General features: G+C 47.5%; 2 protein-coding genes across 4 annotated transcripts in view; one reads left to right on the top strand and one right to left on the bottom strand.

Moving 5' to 3' along the window:
• copb1 (COPI coat complex subunit beta 1) overlaps positions 1-1,518 on the bottom strand; it is a 12,920-nt gene extending 11,402 nt beyond the window's left edge. Inside the window, exons 1-3 of the mRNA XM_062548657.1 lie at positions 1,381-1,518; positions 373-507; positions 19-248 (exon numbers count right to left, since the gene is read on the bottom strand). Of these exons, the coding sequence (XP_062404641.1) occupies positions 19-248; positions 373-463 (321 nt within the window). The 5' untranslated portion in view covers positions 464-507; positions 1,381-1,518. The remainder of the gene's footprint in view (positions 1-18; positions 249-372; positions 508-1,380) is intronic.
• Positions 1,385-19,614, top strand: znf821 (zinc finger protein 821). 3 transcript variants are annotated; one of them, XM_062548660.1, is made up of 6 exons: positions 1,385-1,498; positions 11,528-11,659; positions 11,843-11,964; positions 13,403-13,501; positions 13,992-14,158; positions 15,120-19,614. In XM_062548660.1, exons 2-6 carry the CDS (start codon positions 11,575-11,577, stop codon positions 16,072-16,074), a joined length of 1,428 nt encoding a protein of 475 aa, XP_062404644.1. In that variant the 5' UTR covers positions 1,385-1,498; positions 11,528-11,574; the 3' UTR covers positions 16,075-19,614. The 3 variants fall into 3 exon arrangements, with proteins under 3 accessions (XP_062404644.1, XP_062404642.1, XP_062404643.1); XM_062548658.1 differs by lacking the exon at positions 1,385-1,498 and adding an exon at positions 4,309-4,758; XM_062548659.1 differs by lacking the exon at positions 1,385-1,498 and adding an exon at positions 4,309-4,771.

Raw genomic sequence — 19,614 nt, 5'->3', positions numbered from 1 at the left:
CTCTTCTATACTACATACCTTCCTGTAGGCATCACAGACCAAGATCATCTCCTGGAGAAGCTTGCCGTCCGGCGTGGTCTTGGGCACGATCTCCCAGAAGACCAGCAGCAGCTTCTTGATGGTGTGGTCTTGGAGCGGGAGCACGAAGCGGATGATGGTCATGAGAAGACCCGGCAACTTCTCCCCGTTCAGAATCATGATGATGACTTTCTTCAAAGCTTCAGTCTTTGCCTTGATCTCTCCCTTTTCTGTTTATATATTAAGAAAAAAAAAAAAAACATTACAAAAAATGCATGTAATATATTCTACAGGTTTGCAAATTGGGTGCAAGATATTATGAAAATAGCATTGTCCTTTAATGTTTGTGCTTACCAAGATCAGTCTTGAGGCTGACTTCAGAGGGAGGTTCCGAGTCATTGGGAACATTAATAAGGGTGTAACACACATTTTCTGCGGCCGTCATGGTGCCAGGCAGGTCTTCTTCTTGAGGGACTCCAATCAATATCTCTAGATAATATAGCAAATATTAGAATGTGAACTGAAATCACTGGTCATCAGTCAAACCTTTAGTGACATTGCCGCATCTGAAAATAAAAACCAAACTGTCAATAGTACAGTTATTTGTTCCGAATAAATAATGTTAATGAATTGTAGCAAATCGCAGCAAAAATATGTGGAAAATATGCCACTGATTTTTATCATGCTACAACGATTGTGTAACAGCGTTAACTTTAGCCCTCAATAGCGCCTCGACAGCTAACAAAATTGTAACATTGCACATCAAGTGGACCACTTCCTGACTCGCTGGCAGGATGTCATACGCAAAGGTACGGAATCCTTACTGAAATGAATGGGTAAAGCGCACGATCTCATAATCAAGACAGTGCACGTAGCTTATCGTGCAATGTCACAAAAAGCATGCTTAACAAAGTGCTGATATTAGGAAGTATTCATTTAATCGGCAGCTGATGAGGCCTTAAAGTCAACTATGATAGCTAGCTAGCTGTATGACAAACTCGGTCGGCTGGCAATCAGAAACAGAATAGCTAACATTTGAGTATTTGTTTGAGTATTTACAGGACATTGCAAGCATTAGCTAGACAATGATTGCTGTAAGATAAGTGCACAATTTCTCTCTTATGCTCATACTTCATCTACATAATGAACTTCAAGCTAAACTGGCAGTCAAGTTACGCGTTAGCATGCAGGCTAGCTAGCAAGTCCCTACATATCGTCGATTTGCTCGCAGATAATTGTCAGCTAGACGCTAAGTTAGCTAAATCATTGTTTCTACCGAGGAGGCCATCTTTGCTGAATGTAAACATACATATTATGTTATTAATGTGAAATCAATATAACAAAGTTATGTTTGTTTGTTACCTTCAGGTTGTCTGTGTTATTCCCGTTTCTTTTTTATCTCCGCATCCGTGGCTAGTTTGCTTCTCTGGTCCTTTCGAGTGACGTGGAATCTTCCTGCTTGAGCCACATCAATGCTACGGTAAGCATGAGAGGACAAACTGATTTTTTTGCGAAGCACCAACGATTATTTTACGATGACGTCTGTACAACTCAATATTGAGTAGTCCAAAGTACAACTCAGTAGTGGTAGATAGATACACAACTCAGTTTATGACAACTGCCCAAATATATTTTAGGCTACCTCTGTATGCATTATTACCACCAACCATGTGGCTCTGTATAGGGACTGTTTCTTTAGCCTATGGTTTGGTTGTTCACAGCCAATGGTGACTAGACTGTAGCCTACTGTAGACATTTGTTGTGGTTGTGGTATAGCTATTTTGGGATGTTCTATTATACAGTACTATGTTTACATTGCTTTTTAGACTGCAGCCTATCAGAAGAACCCTAGGCTAGCATTAATGGGGTTCCACCCATTACATTCTTCTGTATGATTGTTGATCATATTTTTGACAACTTACAGCTTGCCCAAATTCAAAAAGCAATTATTCTTCTTATTATTAAAGAAAAACATATATATTATTTACTAGAGATAGGCCTTGGTAAGCCTCTCTCAACCAATTTGACTAACAGATTTAGGAAGTAAGATTCGAGACCTATCATCTATTCATGACAGACAGAGAAACATAAGCTGAGAGACCATATTGTAAAAGATAAGTCTTCTGTTGGGCTGACATAAATCAGCCCACATTACAAGACAGTTACTGAGATTACTACTAAGACTATTTGCAATTCTTGAAAGCATTATGAAATTGGTCAGGGATCACTTTTTTTTATCAACATGCCTGCATTGTTGTCTCAGGTAAATTATTAGGGGAACACAGCATACCAGAACAGTCTGTCATGACAATGAATACATTTTCTTATTGTATCATTGACCTAATCAAATGCAATGCGTCAGGAAAGGTTCATTTAAAACACCATGAATTTAGTTTAACATTGTCTAACACTAACCAACACTAATTTCTAGCCTATTCAGTCTTTAATGTGATTGTATACTTTCATTATTTGCTCGGCATGGTTGCCTCTGAGATCAATATTTTAGGCTACATAATGGATAATATATTTTCAAAAAACATTCTGGTATTTAATACAACACATTGATTATTATCCAACCTACTCTCTGACGCCTTACGAAAACCAGTGTGCTGTGATCACAGTTAGATATGAGAAACTATTCAGTGGTCTGTAGCTCCGCCTCCTGATTAGTAATAGCATGCTGCTTACATACCCAGTGATGTGTCCTTATTACTAATCTGATAATGATACATCACTCAGGGGGACCAAACTAGCATTTCTATTTTAAACTTGAACTGCGTTTAGCTGATAATTCGTATGTACTCTCAGTAAGATTCAGTGGTAATTAAGTAGGATTTTATGTGTAGGACTTTAGCTTGTAATGGAATACAGTATTTATAGCAGGGCTACATGCTGTAGCCTAAGTTAAGGGTGGCCGCAAGTCTGAGTTCTTGTCCCATCAATGTATAGAAATATGATTAGCTCACAAGAGAATTCAGAATGTATGGCCTGAGTCATCATCAGCCTCTTGACCAGCTTTCTTAAGCGACCTAATGAAGTGGAACGCAGCTGTGGCTTCTTGACAGTGGCGATGTGCTTTGTGACCAGCTCATTAATTTGTGAAGTGCAGGCCCAAAGCAGGCTCCACGCGTTCCTGGAGCTGCCATCGATTCTGAGTTGCTGTTATGCAATTTGAACTGCAATGCTATAAGTGTACTGTCAGGTGATTCTGAATAGCAGTGCACTGAGTGCAGAGAAGGTGTCTGATATATTAAAAATGACAAGAACTCTTGGTGAAAAATACACACACACACACACACACACACACACTCTCTCTCTCTCTCTCACACACACACACACACACACACACACACACACACACACACACACACACACACACACACACACAGTCAGTCAGACAGACAGACAGACAGACGGACAGATGGACACCTCTTCGGCCCGAAGGGTTAAAAAAAAATCTCTGACTTCCCAATTCATAGAGCTTATCAGTGTGAAAAATTGTGAGAATGCAGCTAATTTACTTAACCTATTAATGTAACATGTTTATGTGGATTTCATCATGATTCTTGATAAAAGGTTTTGATCTGGAGGAACATTAATTGTTCACAATCCGAGTCTAAACTCACTGCTTAGCTTCTCTCCTTTACAGTAAGTAGGTCAAAGCCGATCAAACTGCTTGGCAAATGAGCGCCATCTAGTGGGCACATCAGGATCTATTCAAATTCTCAGATCAGCAACATTGAACATTGTAGAAGGCAATTCTATAGCATGCTCTGGACATACATTTTCAAATATAGTCGTACTCTACATTTTCCCCATTCAATGGGAGCAGCATAACATTTACTTCGGGACCAGTTGGCTATTTAACACAGGTGTGATTCAGTCTGTTATTCAGAATTTAGAAGAAACACTGAGAAATTGCATTAGGGACAATACAATGAAACGTGATCTGGCCAGCATTACACCTATGGGCCTATATTGTTTAACGACATTTCTCTCAAAAATATCAGAGGAGTTATCAGTTAGGTCTACCTATTTTACCTCTCTACCATAAATCTATTACACTAAGGAATGTTATATTGCCTGGCCTGGTTTCATATGCAGGCGTACGCAGGCTCAGTCATTTCATCGGCTCCTATATGGTCCTCCGGCGTTATGGTATATATCCCACAATGCGTTTCGGTGTTCCTGTAGCCTTCAATGTGCAAACAAACCAGCTATGTATAAGTGAATGTCGGCGGTGGATCTCTGCAGTGCACTGGCAAAGCGTCAACGGCGCAGACGCGGAGAGCAACCGGGGCTGTAAAGCGAAGAACATCCCAACCCGGACACAGGATTGTTATTATCAAACGTTAGGGATATTTGTTTACAATGGGAGTTGATTAGGGACGTGCGTGCCGTAGAAGAACTAAACCAGTAGCCTGCGTTATGTTTTTTCTTTGAAAATTCCGCGTATCTTTTATTTTCCTCAAATTAAATGAAACCCATCTAACATCAATGTAGCGCGCCGCGTTACATCGCTGCTTGGTTTGAGCTCTTTGATCACCGGGTATTCTTTTTCATTTTCACTTCCTAATAGTTGTACTCCTTCACGGGAGTCATTTTACTCATTTTCGCTGGAGTGGTCTGAGGAATCTTCAAATTTGTCGGGGTTAGGAGGAGACTCGAGGGTTTTTTTCCAGCCGGGAGTGGGGAATAATATGTCCAGACGGAAACAGACAAACCCCTTCAAAGTTAATTGTAGGTATCTCAGGTATTGTAACACTATTCTAATTTATCTTCTCCTAACTGTAAGGCAGACAACTGAGTTTGGCTAATCGTAGTTTCTTTCATTTATCCTTCATCATTTCGTAGATAAGGTGCTCTCTGGAAACGTTGTCGGTCGCTAAACGTAGGCTATATGGTTCATTGTACATGCACTGGATTGGCTACAATGTTTCAATTGCCGTTTAACGTTACTCACGAAGATACATTTCTCCTAAAGCGAGAGTTATATTGACTCAATTAGAAGTCACGTTTTATTAAACTGTTTGATTGTCTTTGTGCTTCCCAACCTCATTTCTTCTTAACTCATTAACTGCCATTGACGTCTTTAAACGTCATTTCAGACACATACGTTGACTGCCATTGACGTCTTTAGACGTCAATTGCGTTTTTCAATGGGGAGGGCTCCTGGGTGGGCTTGGGAACGATCTGGCAGAGTTTCAGGCTTGTAAACAGACTGCACTAGCGATCCGAACCTCTAGATGGCAACAGTGCCATCTGGATCATTAGTATCTGCCTAGAGTGCACAAGTCATGCAGAGACAACTAGCAAACTCACTGAAGATCGACCACAGTGGATCTAGTTTGCACGCGATGCAGGGAATAAATATGCTTACTTCTTACATCAAGGATGGAAAACACGTGAACGGTATGATCCATTTACATTGGATATTGCGATATAGACTAACAACAACCTTGCTAGTGCTAGCTTGCTAAGTCTAGCATCCTGTTCAGAGTCTTTAGCGACCATCAGAGTCCCTAGCAACCTTGACGAGACTGACGAGACAACAGTGCAATCGTGGTTGACATACTACTGAAACGCTAACGTTAAAAGTTGATTTTCACAAAAAGATCGTTTTCTCCATGTTTTGGTCAAAAACAGGTGTTTTTAGCAAAACTAACCCATGTTCTACTGACGATTACTAAAGAACGGAAAACGATAGAAACAAGCCGTTTTTTCCTGGTGAAAGAAGAGAGTCTACTCTTTCATTTGGTACCTTCGGTGTTTACATAGTCATAAAGCTCACCGTTCGGTGGATCTTGGAAAAACAGTCAAAATGCTGTAAAACGTCTGGCAGTATGGAGCGCTCTGCACTGAAAATCGCTGGCAGCCAATGAGTTAATAGTGTGTTTGAGAATTATGATTGTAATCTGAGCATGGTATGCTTGGTCATGTTTATACAGGCTTTACAAATAGGCAAACTGTCTCGCTCGAGTAAAATGATCTTCTGAGGTTGACAAACAAATGCAAAATTAGTGCATTATAATCTGGTAATATAGTTACATGCTTGACACTTGATCACAACTTTTACTCGTCACAAATGGAGACTGAGGTCTTGTCCACATTCAAATGAGCTAAGGTACTGCATGATAATCAACATTTTTAAACGTGCTGTTATTTCAGGGGATTGTTATTTCATAGGAGACACTATTCAATTGTTGCCCTGTAATTACACAGTTGCTCTTGTCTAGCCTGGCCCACATATATGTGTTTAAGGACTGTGTGTGTGTGTGTGTGTGTGTGTGTGTGTGTGTGTGTGTGTGTGTGTGTGTGTGTGTGTGCGCGCACATTTGTGAATGTATGTGTTTGTCTTGTAAAGAGATGAGTTTTTGTTTGAGCCCACATGGATGCATGCTCTGGCATGTTGACTTCACCTTTCAACTCTCATTATGTGAAGTTCAAATACAGTATGGCGCTTGTGCTGAAAATGATTAAGTTGTAGGCTATTGCTGTGTGGAGAAATCATCTGGACCTTACAGTCGCCATATGAGTAGAAACTATGTTCCAGTCATTTTAAGGCTATTGGGGCTCTGTTTATGATTTGATCTTCTTTTATCTTGCCTATGTGTCTGTTCGATTCCGTTTAGTACCCTTTCCTATGTGTTTGAGTCTATTTAATAACTTACCTGTTAGAGTCTGTTTAATAACCATACTTGTCTGTGAGAGCCTGTGTAATAACCTTATCTCTGTCAAAATCTGTGTTATAGCCTATGTGTTACAGTCCATGTAATACATGGTATGCTTTTGTATGTTGTTTGGGGCTGTCTCTTGACTGAAGCCAGAGACGGGATGGCATTCACACATGTAGGTGACTCACAACCATAACATGGGGTGTTGTTGGCTGGTATGAGATGACATGGCCACGATAAGACATTTGTGTGTGTGTGTGTGTGTGTGTGTGTGTGTGTGTGTGTGTGTGTGTGTGTGTGTGTGTGTGTGTGTGTGTGTGTGTGTGTGTGTGTGTGTGTTTGTTAGACGTCAGATGCGAATGGTAGAGTCCTTTGTAGCCCAAACTAAAGTGCGATGGTTAAACCCCCCTCAGATGAATTGTAAAGGCTCAGTGATCAGCATCATGAGGAACAGGGCGGCTACACCAGACGGGTAACTGAAGTGTTCTGTCCGAGTTGCGTCTGCGGCAACAATCAGCTTCCACTATGATCAATGGAACTGGCTACACCACCAGATCCGATAGTGGCGTGTTCCTTCAGACAACAGACAACAGTCATCTAATAACCGTTTTTGTGCGAGGCAAACGGAGCGCTCCAGTTACGTGCCTGGTGTAGTCTCCCTGTAAGTGTAAGCGTGCCGTCATGTAACTCTCCCTTCATACAGAGCAGCCTTTCTTGGTGGCTCCCACTGTATTCCACCACCATGGGAGTCATCAGTAGTAACCTGGCTGATCTTTGTGTAGCCTAACTGCCCTGTGAGCAGAAGAGCCAGGCACCTCTCGGGGGCGAGACGGCTGATTATGTGTGTAGTTCCACTGGGCCCTGGGGTGCTCTGGGTCCTCGCTGGTGAGCTCTGCAGTTGCGTATCTGATTCCCAGCAGTGTCACCGGGGCTTTCGGGACCGGAGAGGGCGTGCGGGGCCACCCAAGGGGATTTCTCCCAATAATCTGCCCCAGTTGTCCTACGGTCTTTAGACGTCTTTTCTAAACATAGTTTCGTTTTAAGATGGTATTCCAACTGCAAGCTCGTCCTGATGTGGTGCTGATTGTAACCAGGGAGAGGGGACTTGTTTGTCCTCAGTGTAATCCTAAGCTTGTGAGTAGAAGTTGGTTTTGTTTCAGCAAACTCCAGACTGACTTGAGGACTGAAGAGGCCTACTTGGGCAATTGCTATAGCTATAGCTATCATTGGCAAATGCTCCCACAGTCCTTCACTTCTCTCATAATAAACACTAATTATTTACTGTCTGGGGCGGCCTGTGTAACCGTTAAAGCTGCGGTCTCCTCTGGTGCCTATGGAAATGGATCCTTTTGCACTGTTGATGTTTTTACTCTTGGTGGTCACAACAGTCATGAAGACCTTATTATTTTTCTTTTTTAAGACCACACAGAGCTGACCCGGGGGGAAATGCTAATCACATTTCCAGACTCATTTCAGTTTTCAAGTTTGAGCTAAACATTCATGGCACGCCTGAAGCTTGTTGTCCGTCCCGGAGCTTTAAACATCTCTGCTGACAAACAGATTGGTCTTCCGATAACCCACCACATGCCTGCGCTGCCCCGGGCCTGGAGGAGTTGTGGAGTTAAACGGAGGTGAATTTGCAGCATTCACACCCTCCTCGGTTGCGTTTTATTTATGTTTTTTTAGCGTGTGTGTGGTGTCAAGTAGTCTTTTGGGAGGCCAGGTTTGATTTCTAGACACTTGGAGTTGAGCGGCATCCGTGGGGGAATGGTAGTTTTTAGCCGGGGTGGGAAACGAGGAGGAGGTGGAGGGAGGAGGAGCGAGACATTTGTGGGGGTTCCTCCGGCTTGACTGGAATACCACGCTGTCAATTAGGCGGAGTGAGAAACGAGGCAGGCGTCTGGGATTATCTGATGTCTGCGTCTCACTATTCCCAAGCTCCGGGAAACGCCGGCGCTTACACACCAAGACGGAATGGTGGGGCCCCAGTCCTCTGCCCCCCCACCCCAACGTTTCCTGTGTATGTGTGTATGTGTCTGTCTGTGTCTGTGTCTGTGTGTCTGTACGAGAGTGTGATGTTTCTGTCTCAAAAGTCTGTGGGTTTTTTTTTTTCTCAAGGGGAGGAGGGGCAGTGGTTTGAATTGAAGAGCACCCCCATTGCTTAGTGTTTGAGTTGAGTTTTGGCATTCTCTCTTTTGTCTGTTTTGTTTTGCTTGCCCCCACCCCACCACCCCATCCCCAGCTCCCCTCCTCACCCCCTACCCTACTCTGTGTCTGTTGGCTGATGAGTTTGTCTCTTTGTCTGGATCCAGTCAGACACTGCGTCACCTCCTGCCTACAGACACACAGACTCACAGATAACATCAGAGTGGCAGAGAGTGAGCGAGCGAGCGAGAGAGTGAGTGAGTGAGAGAGCATACATGCGCGAGAGGGAGAGAGAGAGAGAGAAAGAGGGGAGGAGAAGGTGGAGGAGAGGAGGAGGGGGGGTAGAGTGAGACAGATGTACAGACAGATCCTGGCAATGGGGGATGGGCAGCTCGCTCTCCCTCTCTCTCACACACATCAATCATTGGCTGGGCGCAGTGGAACTAGCCTGTTGTGGTGGTTCATAGTTCAGCACATACAGAGCCAGCCTCCCTGTGCTCCGAGAGCTCCAGCTCAGCCACACTGGGGAAGACATGATGGCAGTTATGGGAGAGTTGGAAGTCAATCTAAAATAAACACAATAACCCCACCCCCTCCTCCCTCTCTCTGTTAGTGTACAGTCTTGCTTAGGCCTAATGCCCTATATTACCCGAGGCTTACATCAGCTGAAGGCTGCAATTACCTGTCCAGCCAGGCCTAGATGACTACAGTCAAGAAGTACCCCCCTCCCACACACACACACACACACATCATGAGAGATTACATCAGGTGTTTAGACCTGCAAGTGGGACAGAGGCAGCCGTTGGTGAGCAGTGAGAGACATCCCACATAACAGCTGAGTGTCAGCCGGCCAGCCAGCCAGCTCCATGCGCAGGCAGAACTGGAATAGAGCCGGGTGGGCTTCTGGGAAACGGAGTTTTTCTAAGTCATTCATATAGAATGAGGTCAGTGCCCTTTGTGCCCGTGTGTTTACGATCTGCATGAGCAGGCTGGCATGGCTTCTGTTCTCCGCAGTGGCACAGTCCTCAGGAGGGCGCCAGGCAGGACAGGGCCCTGTGAGCAATCACTCCCTGGCACGCACGCACGGCACGGCACGGCACTGCGCGGGTTCGAGCGCCGCACCACGCCACGCCGTGCCACGTGAGAGGTGCAGTGTGGGAGATGGTATGATCTGCCGCTTCGGCGGCGGCGGCAGCTCGGAGCCCCAGCAGTGCCTCTCGGCTCTTCAAAGCGCTGCGCTGCGATGCAGGGAGATGACGGAGGGCCTGGAGAGAGGCGTACGTGTACAAGAGGAGAGATGGAGTGGAGGGAGAGAGAGAGAGAGAGAGAGGGGAGGAGATGAAGAGAGAGATGGAGTAGAGAGAGAGGGGAGGAGATGAAGAGAGAGAGGAGAGATGGAGTAGAGAGAGAGGGGAGGAGATGAAGAGAGAGAGGAGAGATGGAGTAGAGAGAGAGGGGAGGAGATGAAGAGAGAGAGATGGAGTTGAGAGACAGAGAGCGAGAGGTGAGGAAGAGTTGGAGATGAGAGGAGATAGAGTGGAGAGAGAGAGGAGGAGAAGGAGTGGAGAGACCGAGAGCAAGAGAGAGAGGGGAGGAGGTAGAGAGATGGAGTGGAGAGAGAGAGAGGAGGAGTTGGAGAAAGAGATGAGAGGAGAGATGGAGTGGAGAGAGGGAAAGAGAGAGGAGGAGGAGATGTGAGCAGGCCTGTGTGGGTGTGAGGAAGCGTCTGTGGGAGACAGCTCTCTCTGTGCCGGGGAGCCGTCTCCCAGACGGAGGAGCAAACATGAGCACTGCCTGCTTCTTTACCCCTGGGACTGCACCATGTTTATGCATGTGTGTGCGTGTGTGTGTGTGTGTGTGGGGAGGGGAGGGGAGTATTGTATGCGTGTTGCTTGTGTAAAGTGTGGGGGGTTGGTGAGCTTGTGTGGGAGAATGAGAGAGTGAGTGAGTGTGTGAGTGAGGGCATTCAGTATGTGTCACCGTGCATATTTTTAGCGTGTGGGTACTGCAGCATAAGGATCCTATGCGTATGCTCGTGTGTGCCAGCTTTACGTTACTGCCGTTGTCTCCCTCAACCGCCACTCTACGAGCCGTGCCTGAGGTTCTCCACACTATAAAAGACGATCCATGTTAACCGAAACCATTTTAGCCATCCAGCAGATTTGCCAAGTGGTTCATTTGTGGTGTTCATCACAGTTGCCTTAGCAGTAACCACACCCTGCGGTGGCCCCGGCTCGCTTGGTTAAAGTTCTCCCCCTGTAGAGACCACAGCGCTGGTTGATTATTTGCATGAATCGAGTCAGAATAAAATCCAGGCTGGCAATGTGGGGTTTTTGGTCCCTTTGTCTCAGTGGTGTAGTCTAGTTAGCTGTAGTGGGTATGCTGAGATGTAGTAGTTAGCTGTAGTGGGTATACTGAGATGTAGTAGTTAGCTGTAGTGGGTATACTGAGATGTAGTAGTCAGCTGTAGTGGGTATACTATGATGAGCCACAAACGATAATGCGTTTCCTCGCCCATTTATGGTTGGTATTCTGAGATTGTGATTTTTAAGTGAGTATACTGCGTAGTTCTGCGTATCGCGTAGACTACACCACTGCGTAGTCTGTTGTTTCTCGTCTGCAGTCTTCTTGCACAGTGACCCATCCATGTCATTTGCCCCCCCCACCCCTTCTCTGCCCCCCTCCCTCAGGGCTGTTCCACACCCCAGGGCTAGCGGACTCTGAGCACACTTTGGAGATGGACGTGAGAGACGACTTCGCTGAAGACAGCGAGTGCCACAGCATCAACTCCCAGGAAGCCGAAGAGCAAGACAGCATGACAGGTGAGCCGCACACCCTTAGCACATGACAGGTGAGCTAGTCGGGCACCCTCGCTCCGAGACCCTGGCTCCTATCGCTCCCCTTCTGACGGCGGACCGCGGTGACCATGTGGGGTTGGGACTGAGTGGGCACTGGCTACTGGAGTGGCTGTAGTTCTGGTTTTAGTCTGTCTTCCATTCCTGTAGATGAGAGTTACAGCGATCTGGACAACCACGGCGAGGACTCGTCCTCCAACACCTCCGCCGACGACATCATGACCGGCCACAAGCACCGCCGCCACTGTTCCCAGGAGGGAGGGGTCAAGGAGGTGAGTGGCGGTTACTACTTGCCTCATAGGGGGGGGGGGCCGGAATAGAGAGTTGAGGATGGGATCATGGGAAATGACCCGGGTCAGACTTGATCTCAGGTCCCCGTGGGCACATAGGGTGCCTTTCAAACTCTCTCCTCGATCCTCAGTCCTCGAGGGGCGTTGCCACTGATCTATAACTAACACTGGATAGACTATCCCATTGTTGCCGCCCCATCATTCTTTATCTAGATCAGTGAGGACGAGGATCGAGGAAGGAAGGGAGGGTGTATAAAACGCCAAATGAGAGGCACCCATAGACTCAAACGCGCTGCGGGCGCTGATGCCAGTTGCACCACAGTGGCACGGCGCCCCGGCTCCATGGAGGATTGTGAAAGGTGTTGAATTAGTGGACGTCACGGTTTGGTTTGGCGCTCTGTCTTGGCGCGTGTCGGCTTATTATTCTCAGCACGGTTGCTGTAAACTCGGAAGTTTCAAAATCTTTCAGAGGAAGTCATGCAGGGAAGCGATGAGTCAACACACACACACACACACTCTAATCCTAGAAAGGGTTGCATTTTGTTGTTTAGAGTGATGAAATATGAGAACGCTAAACGTTTTTGTGTCATATTTCATATGGTGTACTTACTGGGGTATAGAACACGGAATATTCTGAATTTCAGCCTTATCTCTTGTAGAGCTACGTTTGTGCCCAGCTATACAACACACAACACATACTTTACTGAAGCCTGTCAGACCCGTTCAGCCAGTAAGGTCAACGGCAGGCTAACGTCAAGCCGAAAGCATAGTCCAGGCAACGAGCGGGAGTCTGAACTGAGATGGGAACGGGGACGCTGAAGAAGAGAAGAAAGAAAAAAGCACGGATATGTCTTGGCTTATTTCTGTCTTGTGATTCACACCTCTATGGCAACGCACACTCCCGAGCGTCACGGCGACAGGAGGAGTGACTCACTGGGGCTTCTGGGAGACATTTTACGCCAAAGCCACAGACTTCACAGACTGCAATCTTTTCTTTTTTTGTTCCCTCGTCATCTCAAGCTGTGACCACACTCACCTAGAGAAAAGAAGGGAACTAGTCAGAAGAGGGGATATAACTGTGCAACAATCACTGTAGTCAGTCATTAAAGAGCAGTTGTTTGAGGTTTGAGATGTCTTTTGAGGTTGCTGATCCGTTGGTCTATGAAGAAGGTGGAACGATGGTGCTCGCCAACATGTTAGTCAGCAACAACATGAGTGTTCCTAACAAGAGTCTCAGTGAGATAGCTTTATCATCTGAGAGTCAATGAGGGCTTCTCTCTCTCGACCTGCACTCTTTGAAGTATGCGGGCGTATCTTGTATCCTTATCACCTCATGTCTGTGCTGTAACTCGTGCGCGAACTCTGCCCTGACGCCTGCTTGTGTTGCTGCCGTTTGTGTTTCTCCCCCCCCCCTCCTCAGGAGTGTAAGGAAGGAGGTGACTTCGAGGGCAACTACATGTGTCCCCTCTGCACGCTGGAGTTCCGCCACTCGGAGCAGCTCATCGCTCACGTCTACCAGGTGAGGACACCTACGCTACGCTACGCCTACCCCAAGCGCTAATCACACCGGCTAAGGGGCCAGCGCTGGCTAAGCAGCACTTAAACTCACCAGGGGCAGCTTGCTCTCTCAAGTCCAGCCAGGGAGCCAGGGAGGGATGGGGGGAGGGGGGAGGGGGCCACATCATAAGCTAACAGGATCCAATAAAGGACTTAACCCTGGGGTTATGTGTCACAACCAATGATATCTGCCATCTTGGCAGCCGCGTATGTTTGCCAGCACACAGATGAGAATGACTCAGTGTGCAGAAGGAGGACCGCAGTCCTGCTCAATGAACTCACGTAACAGTCCCCCTGTGGCCCCCAGAGTTCTACTAGAGTCACGTTCTGTCTTCCTCTTTCCCTGGTTTCCTTCGTTCATGTTTCGCTCTCTCTATCTCTCTCACTCCGATGTTTGTTCTATCTCTGTCTCTCTCTCTCTCTCTCTCTCTCTCTCTCTCTCCCTCTCTCAGCATACGTCGTCAGTGGGTGGCAGCAAGAGCTTTGTGTGCCCAGTGTGCGGGCGGGCTCTGAGCTCGCCCGGATCCTTGGGCCGCCATCTCCTCATCCACTCCGAGGACAGGCTGTCCAACTGCGCCGTGTGCGGCACACGCTTCACCGACACCACCAACTTCAACAGGTTTGCTCCCTTCAACCCAACACTCTACTCGAACAGTCAGGGCCGTGTTTCCCAAAACCATAGTTGCTAACTAAAGCTTACTGTACCTTACACTGACAGACTTTGAGAAGATTTGGGAAAGATTCTTGAAAGATTGTAGTCTTTTGAGTAAAGCTTGAATGAGGGGCATTATTGAAAAGACTACAATCTTTCAAGAATCTTCCCAAATCTTGTCAAAGTCTGTCAGTGTAAGGTAGGCTTTAGTTAGCAACGTTGTTGGTTGCAATGCAATTTCCCATTGACAACCAACTAAGTTGCTAACAGTTTAGCAACTATGGTTTTGGGAATCGCGCCTCAGATCTTCCTGAGAGCTCCAACCTCAGCTATGGACTCTTACAGAGACCAGGTTACTAAAGTTATCAAAGAAACCAGGTTACCAAGTTACTAGACTAAAAGGTTAGTGAGGTTCCCCTTTACTGTAAAGCCCTTTAGGTGCCTTGGAAAGTGCTGTATAAAATGCAATGTGTTGTGGTTGAAATCTCCAGACGTTAACTGGTCTCTGCATGTTTCCTGAACGAGATTTCACTGATACTAACAGCCTACGTGACCCTGAGAAATGAGTAGTCTTGAAATGTGAAATGTGAGTCTCTGTCACATAAACAAACTTCCACAGTCATTTCCTTCAACCCTTAATTTAGCGTTGTAAGCAGACATCAGTACCAATACAATGCTTTACTGACACCTCCACGTTCAGCTGTCTCACATTCTCACTGTTAATATGCTGAATGACTCACTGCCCCCAGTAACACTACATTCCCTTGGTCTGTTGAGCGCGTCAATAGTAAAAGGCTAAAGGCCGACACTCAAAAGACCAAAACTGTGGACCGAAACAGCTGACAATGTACTCTAATCTTTTCAAAAACAGCAGGGGGATTGAAGTCAGCGGCCAGTCATTGACCTGTGCTTGTCTGTCCCCTTGCAGGGAGAAGCTCAAAGACTTCTTTAACTCCAGCGGCATGGACCTGTCCGGTAGCGGCAGCGGTTGCATGGACGGCGGCTGCTCCATGACTCCTCGGCCTCAGCACCACCCTCAACACCACCCTCACCCGTCTGGCGGCCCCTCTCCCCAGCCCCCGCCTGGGCCCTCGCTGCCCTCGCTCCCCGACAGCCTGCTGTCCTCCTCCACGCCGCCGTCGCTCCCTCCGCTCCCCGACCCGCTCAGCCCCTCGGGCGGCGCCGGCCTGCCCCCCCTGCCGGACCTCCTGAGCCCCATGCCCGTGTACCCGGCGGGCGTGCTGCTGGTGTGCAACAGCTGCGCCGCCTACCAGCAGCTGGCGGAGGCCCACTCCCCGGCCATGCGGCACTGGGCGTCCCGCCGGCGCAACGAGCCCGTGGCGGCGCGCATGCACCGGCTGGAGCGCGAGCGCACGGCCAAGAAGAGCAAGCGGGCGTGCGAGTCGCCCGAGGAGCGCGAGCTCCGCCGCCTCCGCGACCGCGAGGCCAAGCGGCTGCAGCGGCTGCAGGAGTCGGAGGAGCAGCGGGCGCGGCGGCTGCAGCGCGACCGCGAGGCCATGCGGCTCAAGCGCGCCAACGAGACGCCGGAGAAGCGGCAGGCGCGGCTGGTGCGCGAGCGCGAGGCCAAGCGGCTCAAGCGGCGGCTGGAGAAGATCGAGCCCGGGCTGCGCGTGCAGATCGAGCACGACCCCGCCGCCATGGCCGCCCTCACCGCCGACATGAGCCTCTTCCAGTTCCCGTACCCGCTGCAGGGCGGCGGCGGTGGTGGCGGTGGCGTTACACCCCCCTCCTCCGCGCCCTCCTCGCTGGACAACGGGCTCTTCATGCGGCTGGGCGAACCCGTGCCCCAGCTGCCGCTGGCGCTGCGCCCCCTGGGCTCCGACTGCAAGATGGGCATCGGCGAGTCGGCGCAGAACCAGTGATCCTCGCCACAAGCACGCACGCACCCACTGAGCCGTGCAGAAACCGGGAAATCCGTTCCCGCGTGGCCCCCCCTGGGCATTCTCCAGTCCGCAACAGAACCAGAACTCACAGAACGAGCAAAAACACTTCTATCTCAAAAAAAAAAAAAACACAGATTTCCTTTTACGAGGGAAGAGACTGGGAACACACACAAAAAAAACACACACACACACAAAAAAAAAACAGGGTTACGAATGTTTTTATTTCCCAACATGTATGCCTGTTGAGCATGATCTTAACGTTACAAGAGATTCGGTCTGTTTCGCCCAGCAGGGCGGTCAGATTTTACAGCCAGCCCACCTCTGGATGGACCGGCGGCACACTTCCGCAGAGAAGGAGGAGCTGCGCATTTGCACATGGACCTGCAGTTCCAGTGGTGGGCCCCCAGCCCACCGTCACGGTTTACCAGTAGCCAGTAATCCCTCCTGCCACCAGCAGGGGGCTCTCAGCCAGGCTAGCTCATATCCACAGAACCAACTACCTCGTTTTTTGGGCCCATCAGCACTCCACCTGACCTTTGGACTCCCAGCTGGGCTTCAGGGGCCCGACTGGGCCACACACACACACACACACACGCACACACACACACACACACACACACACACACTTGATGTTCTTGATGCTAACTACAGACACTCTCTCTTACATACCGGTACACCCTTACACACACACACACACACTCAAGTGGTATTTTCTTTCTTATTCCTTTCTCTCTCTTTGTCTCTCTCTTTGAAATTGTATGTCCATCCCTGCCTTGTTCCCCAAGAGGTTATTCACTAGTGTTTTCTTGTGGGTCCTGCCCACGCTGTGAAAGGCCTCATAAAAGGGCCTTTTCATATACTACAGGCAGATACCAGAATGAAGGCAGACTGGATGTGAACAGCCCTACTAGATATGAAGGTCACCAGTTTGTAGCACAGGCAGTTCACTTCTCTCTCTCTCTCTCTTTCTTTCTTTCTCTCTTCATATCTTTCAATATCTGTCTCACTCTAACAGATACACTGCAGTAAAAGATATCCTTCCAAAGCCTCTCTGTACACTACTGAACTATACACACGGGTCTAGATAGCACTCAGGAGCTTCGAGGGGGGACAGTCTCTCCATCACCACGTTGAGCAAGAGGCTCCTCTCACACACACACACCTCTCACACTGGTCACATGCTCACCTGACGTACACTGCCACTTTTCTGTTCTCAACTGCTCCATTTTTACCGGTCACATTGACCTCTGGACCTGTGACAGTCTGTCTTTCTGTGTGTGTGCGCGTACATGTGTACTTTTATTTTGCACATTGCAACTGCATTGCAACCCTCATTCCTTCCCCTGCCGACTGTCCCAGCTAAGTCCGGTTCCTCAGGGCTTAGAAGGCTGCAGCAGCTGGACCTCCCTCGGTTCTCCTCGGGCCCGTGTAGGTCAGCTCAGCTCAGCTCAGCTCCGATCCTGGAGAACCCTCAGAACCTCAGAACCCACTCTCTCTCTTTCTCTCTCTCCGTCTCGCTGCTGTTACCGTTACTGTATAATGTGTATGATACCTCTGAAGCAGTCCCGGGCCCATGTGCCCCAGCTGTTGCTAACTCCCGAGGTGCCGTCAGTGCATTCGTTTCACCCAATGTGTCAGCGCTGCCTTCGTCACTGGATTAAGATAATGAGATTTAAGTTATGACTTCATATTTTTATTGTCTCTTTTTTTTCCACAACAAATACCTACCTTGATACCTTGTTTTGTGTGTACAGTAATGTTATTATTATTCTAAAGATGCTAGAAATGGTGTTTGCAATTATGCAAGGAAACGTTGAGGGTATTTGTGATATATTTATTACCTACGAGCAGGACCACCACTACAAAGCTTCCGACTTATGATGCAATGTGGTACAAAAGCCAATCAGGCACTCGACATCCCTGGAAGAGCTGTGGTCCAACAGACTGAAGGGAACATTTAGCTACAGTTCTCTTTGGAGTTCTTTTAGAGAATAGAAAAGTTCTCTTTTAGAGTTCTTTTGGAGTATAACTCTGTTGGCGTGCAGACAGGGATAGTTGCAAACTCTTGTGCCATCCTTGACCACTTCACCTCAGAACCCTCACACTACTCTCTGGAAACACAGGGCCAGTACTCAGAATTTCATTCCACAATTGTCTTTAAGGTTCTCGTTTAACATTAGAAGATATTGACTAGCCAGGATTATTTTTAAAGAATACTATTGAGATCTATTTAAAAAAAACAATATGCTTTTGTGACTTTTTTTTCTCTGACTGAATATGTATGGTTAACAACGTTCACTTCCTGATGACGGGATTTGTTCTCGCTCCCTGTTTTGAGCATCACGGACTACAGCAGTGACAAGTTTGAAATGTGAGCGTCGTGGCTCCCCCAGGCCCAAGGGTGGCTGAAACCGCTATGCAACATTGGGTTTGTATTACCGACACACATTTGACACTTTCTACGATGACTATGCAGACTGCTTCAAAAAATGGACTCCACTGAATCACACAACTCAGGCAATCCAAACTCAACTCAAGTCAACTCGACGATCCGTTCTCTGGCCCCAGCGTCAGCACACTGAACTGCAGACACAGCAGGGGAGCTCCTCTGTCCAACCGCTCCCCTCAGTCATTGACCTAAACAGTCACAGGACCTAGGGTTGCTATCTTGACTGAAAACTACCTGTCGTTAAAAAAATACTTTTCTCTATCTTTTATTCTTAGTCTTTTTGACTAAGGATTCTGTGATTTCACAGTGTACTGACAAACATCCTCCAGGCCATAAGCTCTACTAAAGGACAACAAACTAGTGTGATTTACAGCAAGCCTCCTATTTCTTCAAGTCTTACATGTTTGAGATGCCAATCATTTCCAAAAGAAAAAGCAGTATGGTTTGTCACACAATGCTAATGATTATTTGTAATACCTAGGGGGTTGTTTGCCACATGAATCAAAAGAGTTATGGAAATGTAATTATCTCCCATGTACAGAATGAAGCAAGCACATTACGTTGTATCGTCAGGGAAGGGATCGGTTTGGCAGTGCTTGCTAAAGTTTAACTTTGTTTCTCCCTCGGCTCGGAGAGGGCCGAGACCCGGTCTGGGCTCACCGCTGCATGTGATGACCTGCATTCGTCTTGAATTGTTGAGTATGAGCTTGTGTTCCGCAATTTACTTTTTTGCCTGCCCGAGTTCCTCCCATCCTTCCCCTCTTCCCCGACTGTCTTTGTTTAACCAGTAGATTAGGGGACCCTTGAGATTTTTTTTTTTTTTAATGCCTTGAAAGGTTTTTTTTTTTTTAAGTCTGTCAATCAGGATTCTTTCTTGATGTTCATGTTTACAGATTATCTACGATAAAGGCCAAAATGAATGAGGGCGTGCGGAGGTGGATAGAGGAAAGATGCAATGATTGCGTTGTGTCATTTTTCTTAATGGTCTCTGTTACTGGCTTAACAGATGTACAGATTCACAATGAACCCTGCAAATAGAATGTGGAGTAAAACATTGACTTTACAGCTCA

This window comes from Sardina pilchardus, chromosome 11, assembly GCF_963854185.1.
Source record: "Sardina pilchardus chromosome 11, fSarPil1.1, whole genome shotgun sequence".
NCBI classification, from domain to species: Eukaryota; Metazoa; Chordata; class Actinopteri; order Clupeiformes; family Clupeidae; genus Sardina; species Sardina pilchardus.
The sequence above is the reverse complement of the archived record's forward strand: the minus strand, read 5'-3'. Positions and strand labels throughout refer to the sequence as shown.

Bases quoted from the DNA above. Each gene is read 5' to 3' on its own strand.
- znf821 (XM_062548658.1), top strand. From the start codon at position 4,719: ATGTCCAGACGGAAACAGACAAACCCCTTCAAAGTTAATT. The intron at 4,759-11,527 runs GTAGGTATCTCA...CCCCTCCCTCAG, and splicing joins AAACCCCTTCAAAGTTAATT to GGCTGTTCCACACCCCAGGG. The intron at 11,965-13,402 runs GTGAGTGGCGGT...CCCCCTCCTCAG, and splicing joins AGGAGGGAGGGGTCAAGGAG to GAGTGTAAGGAAGGAGGTGA.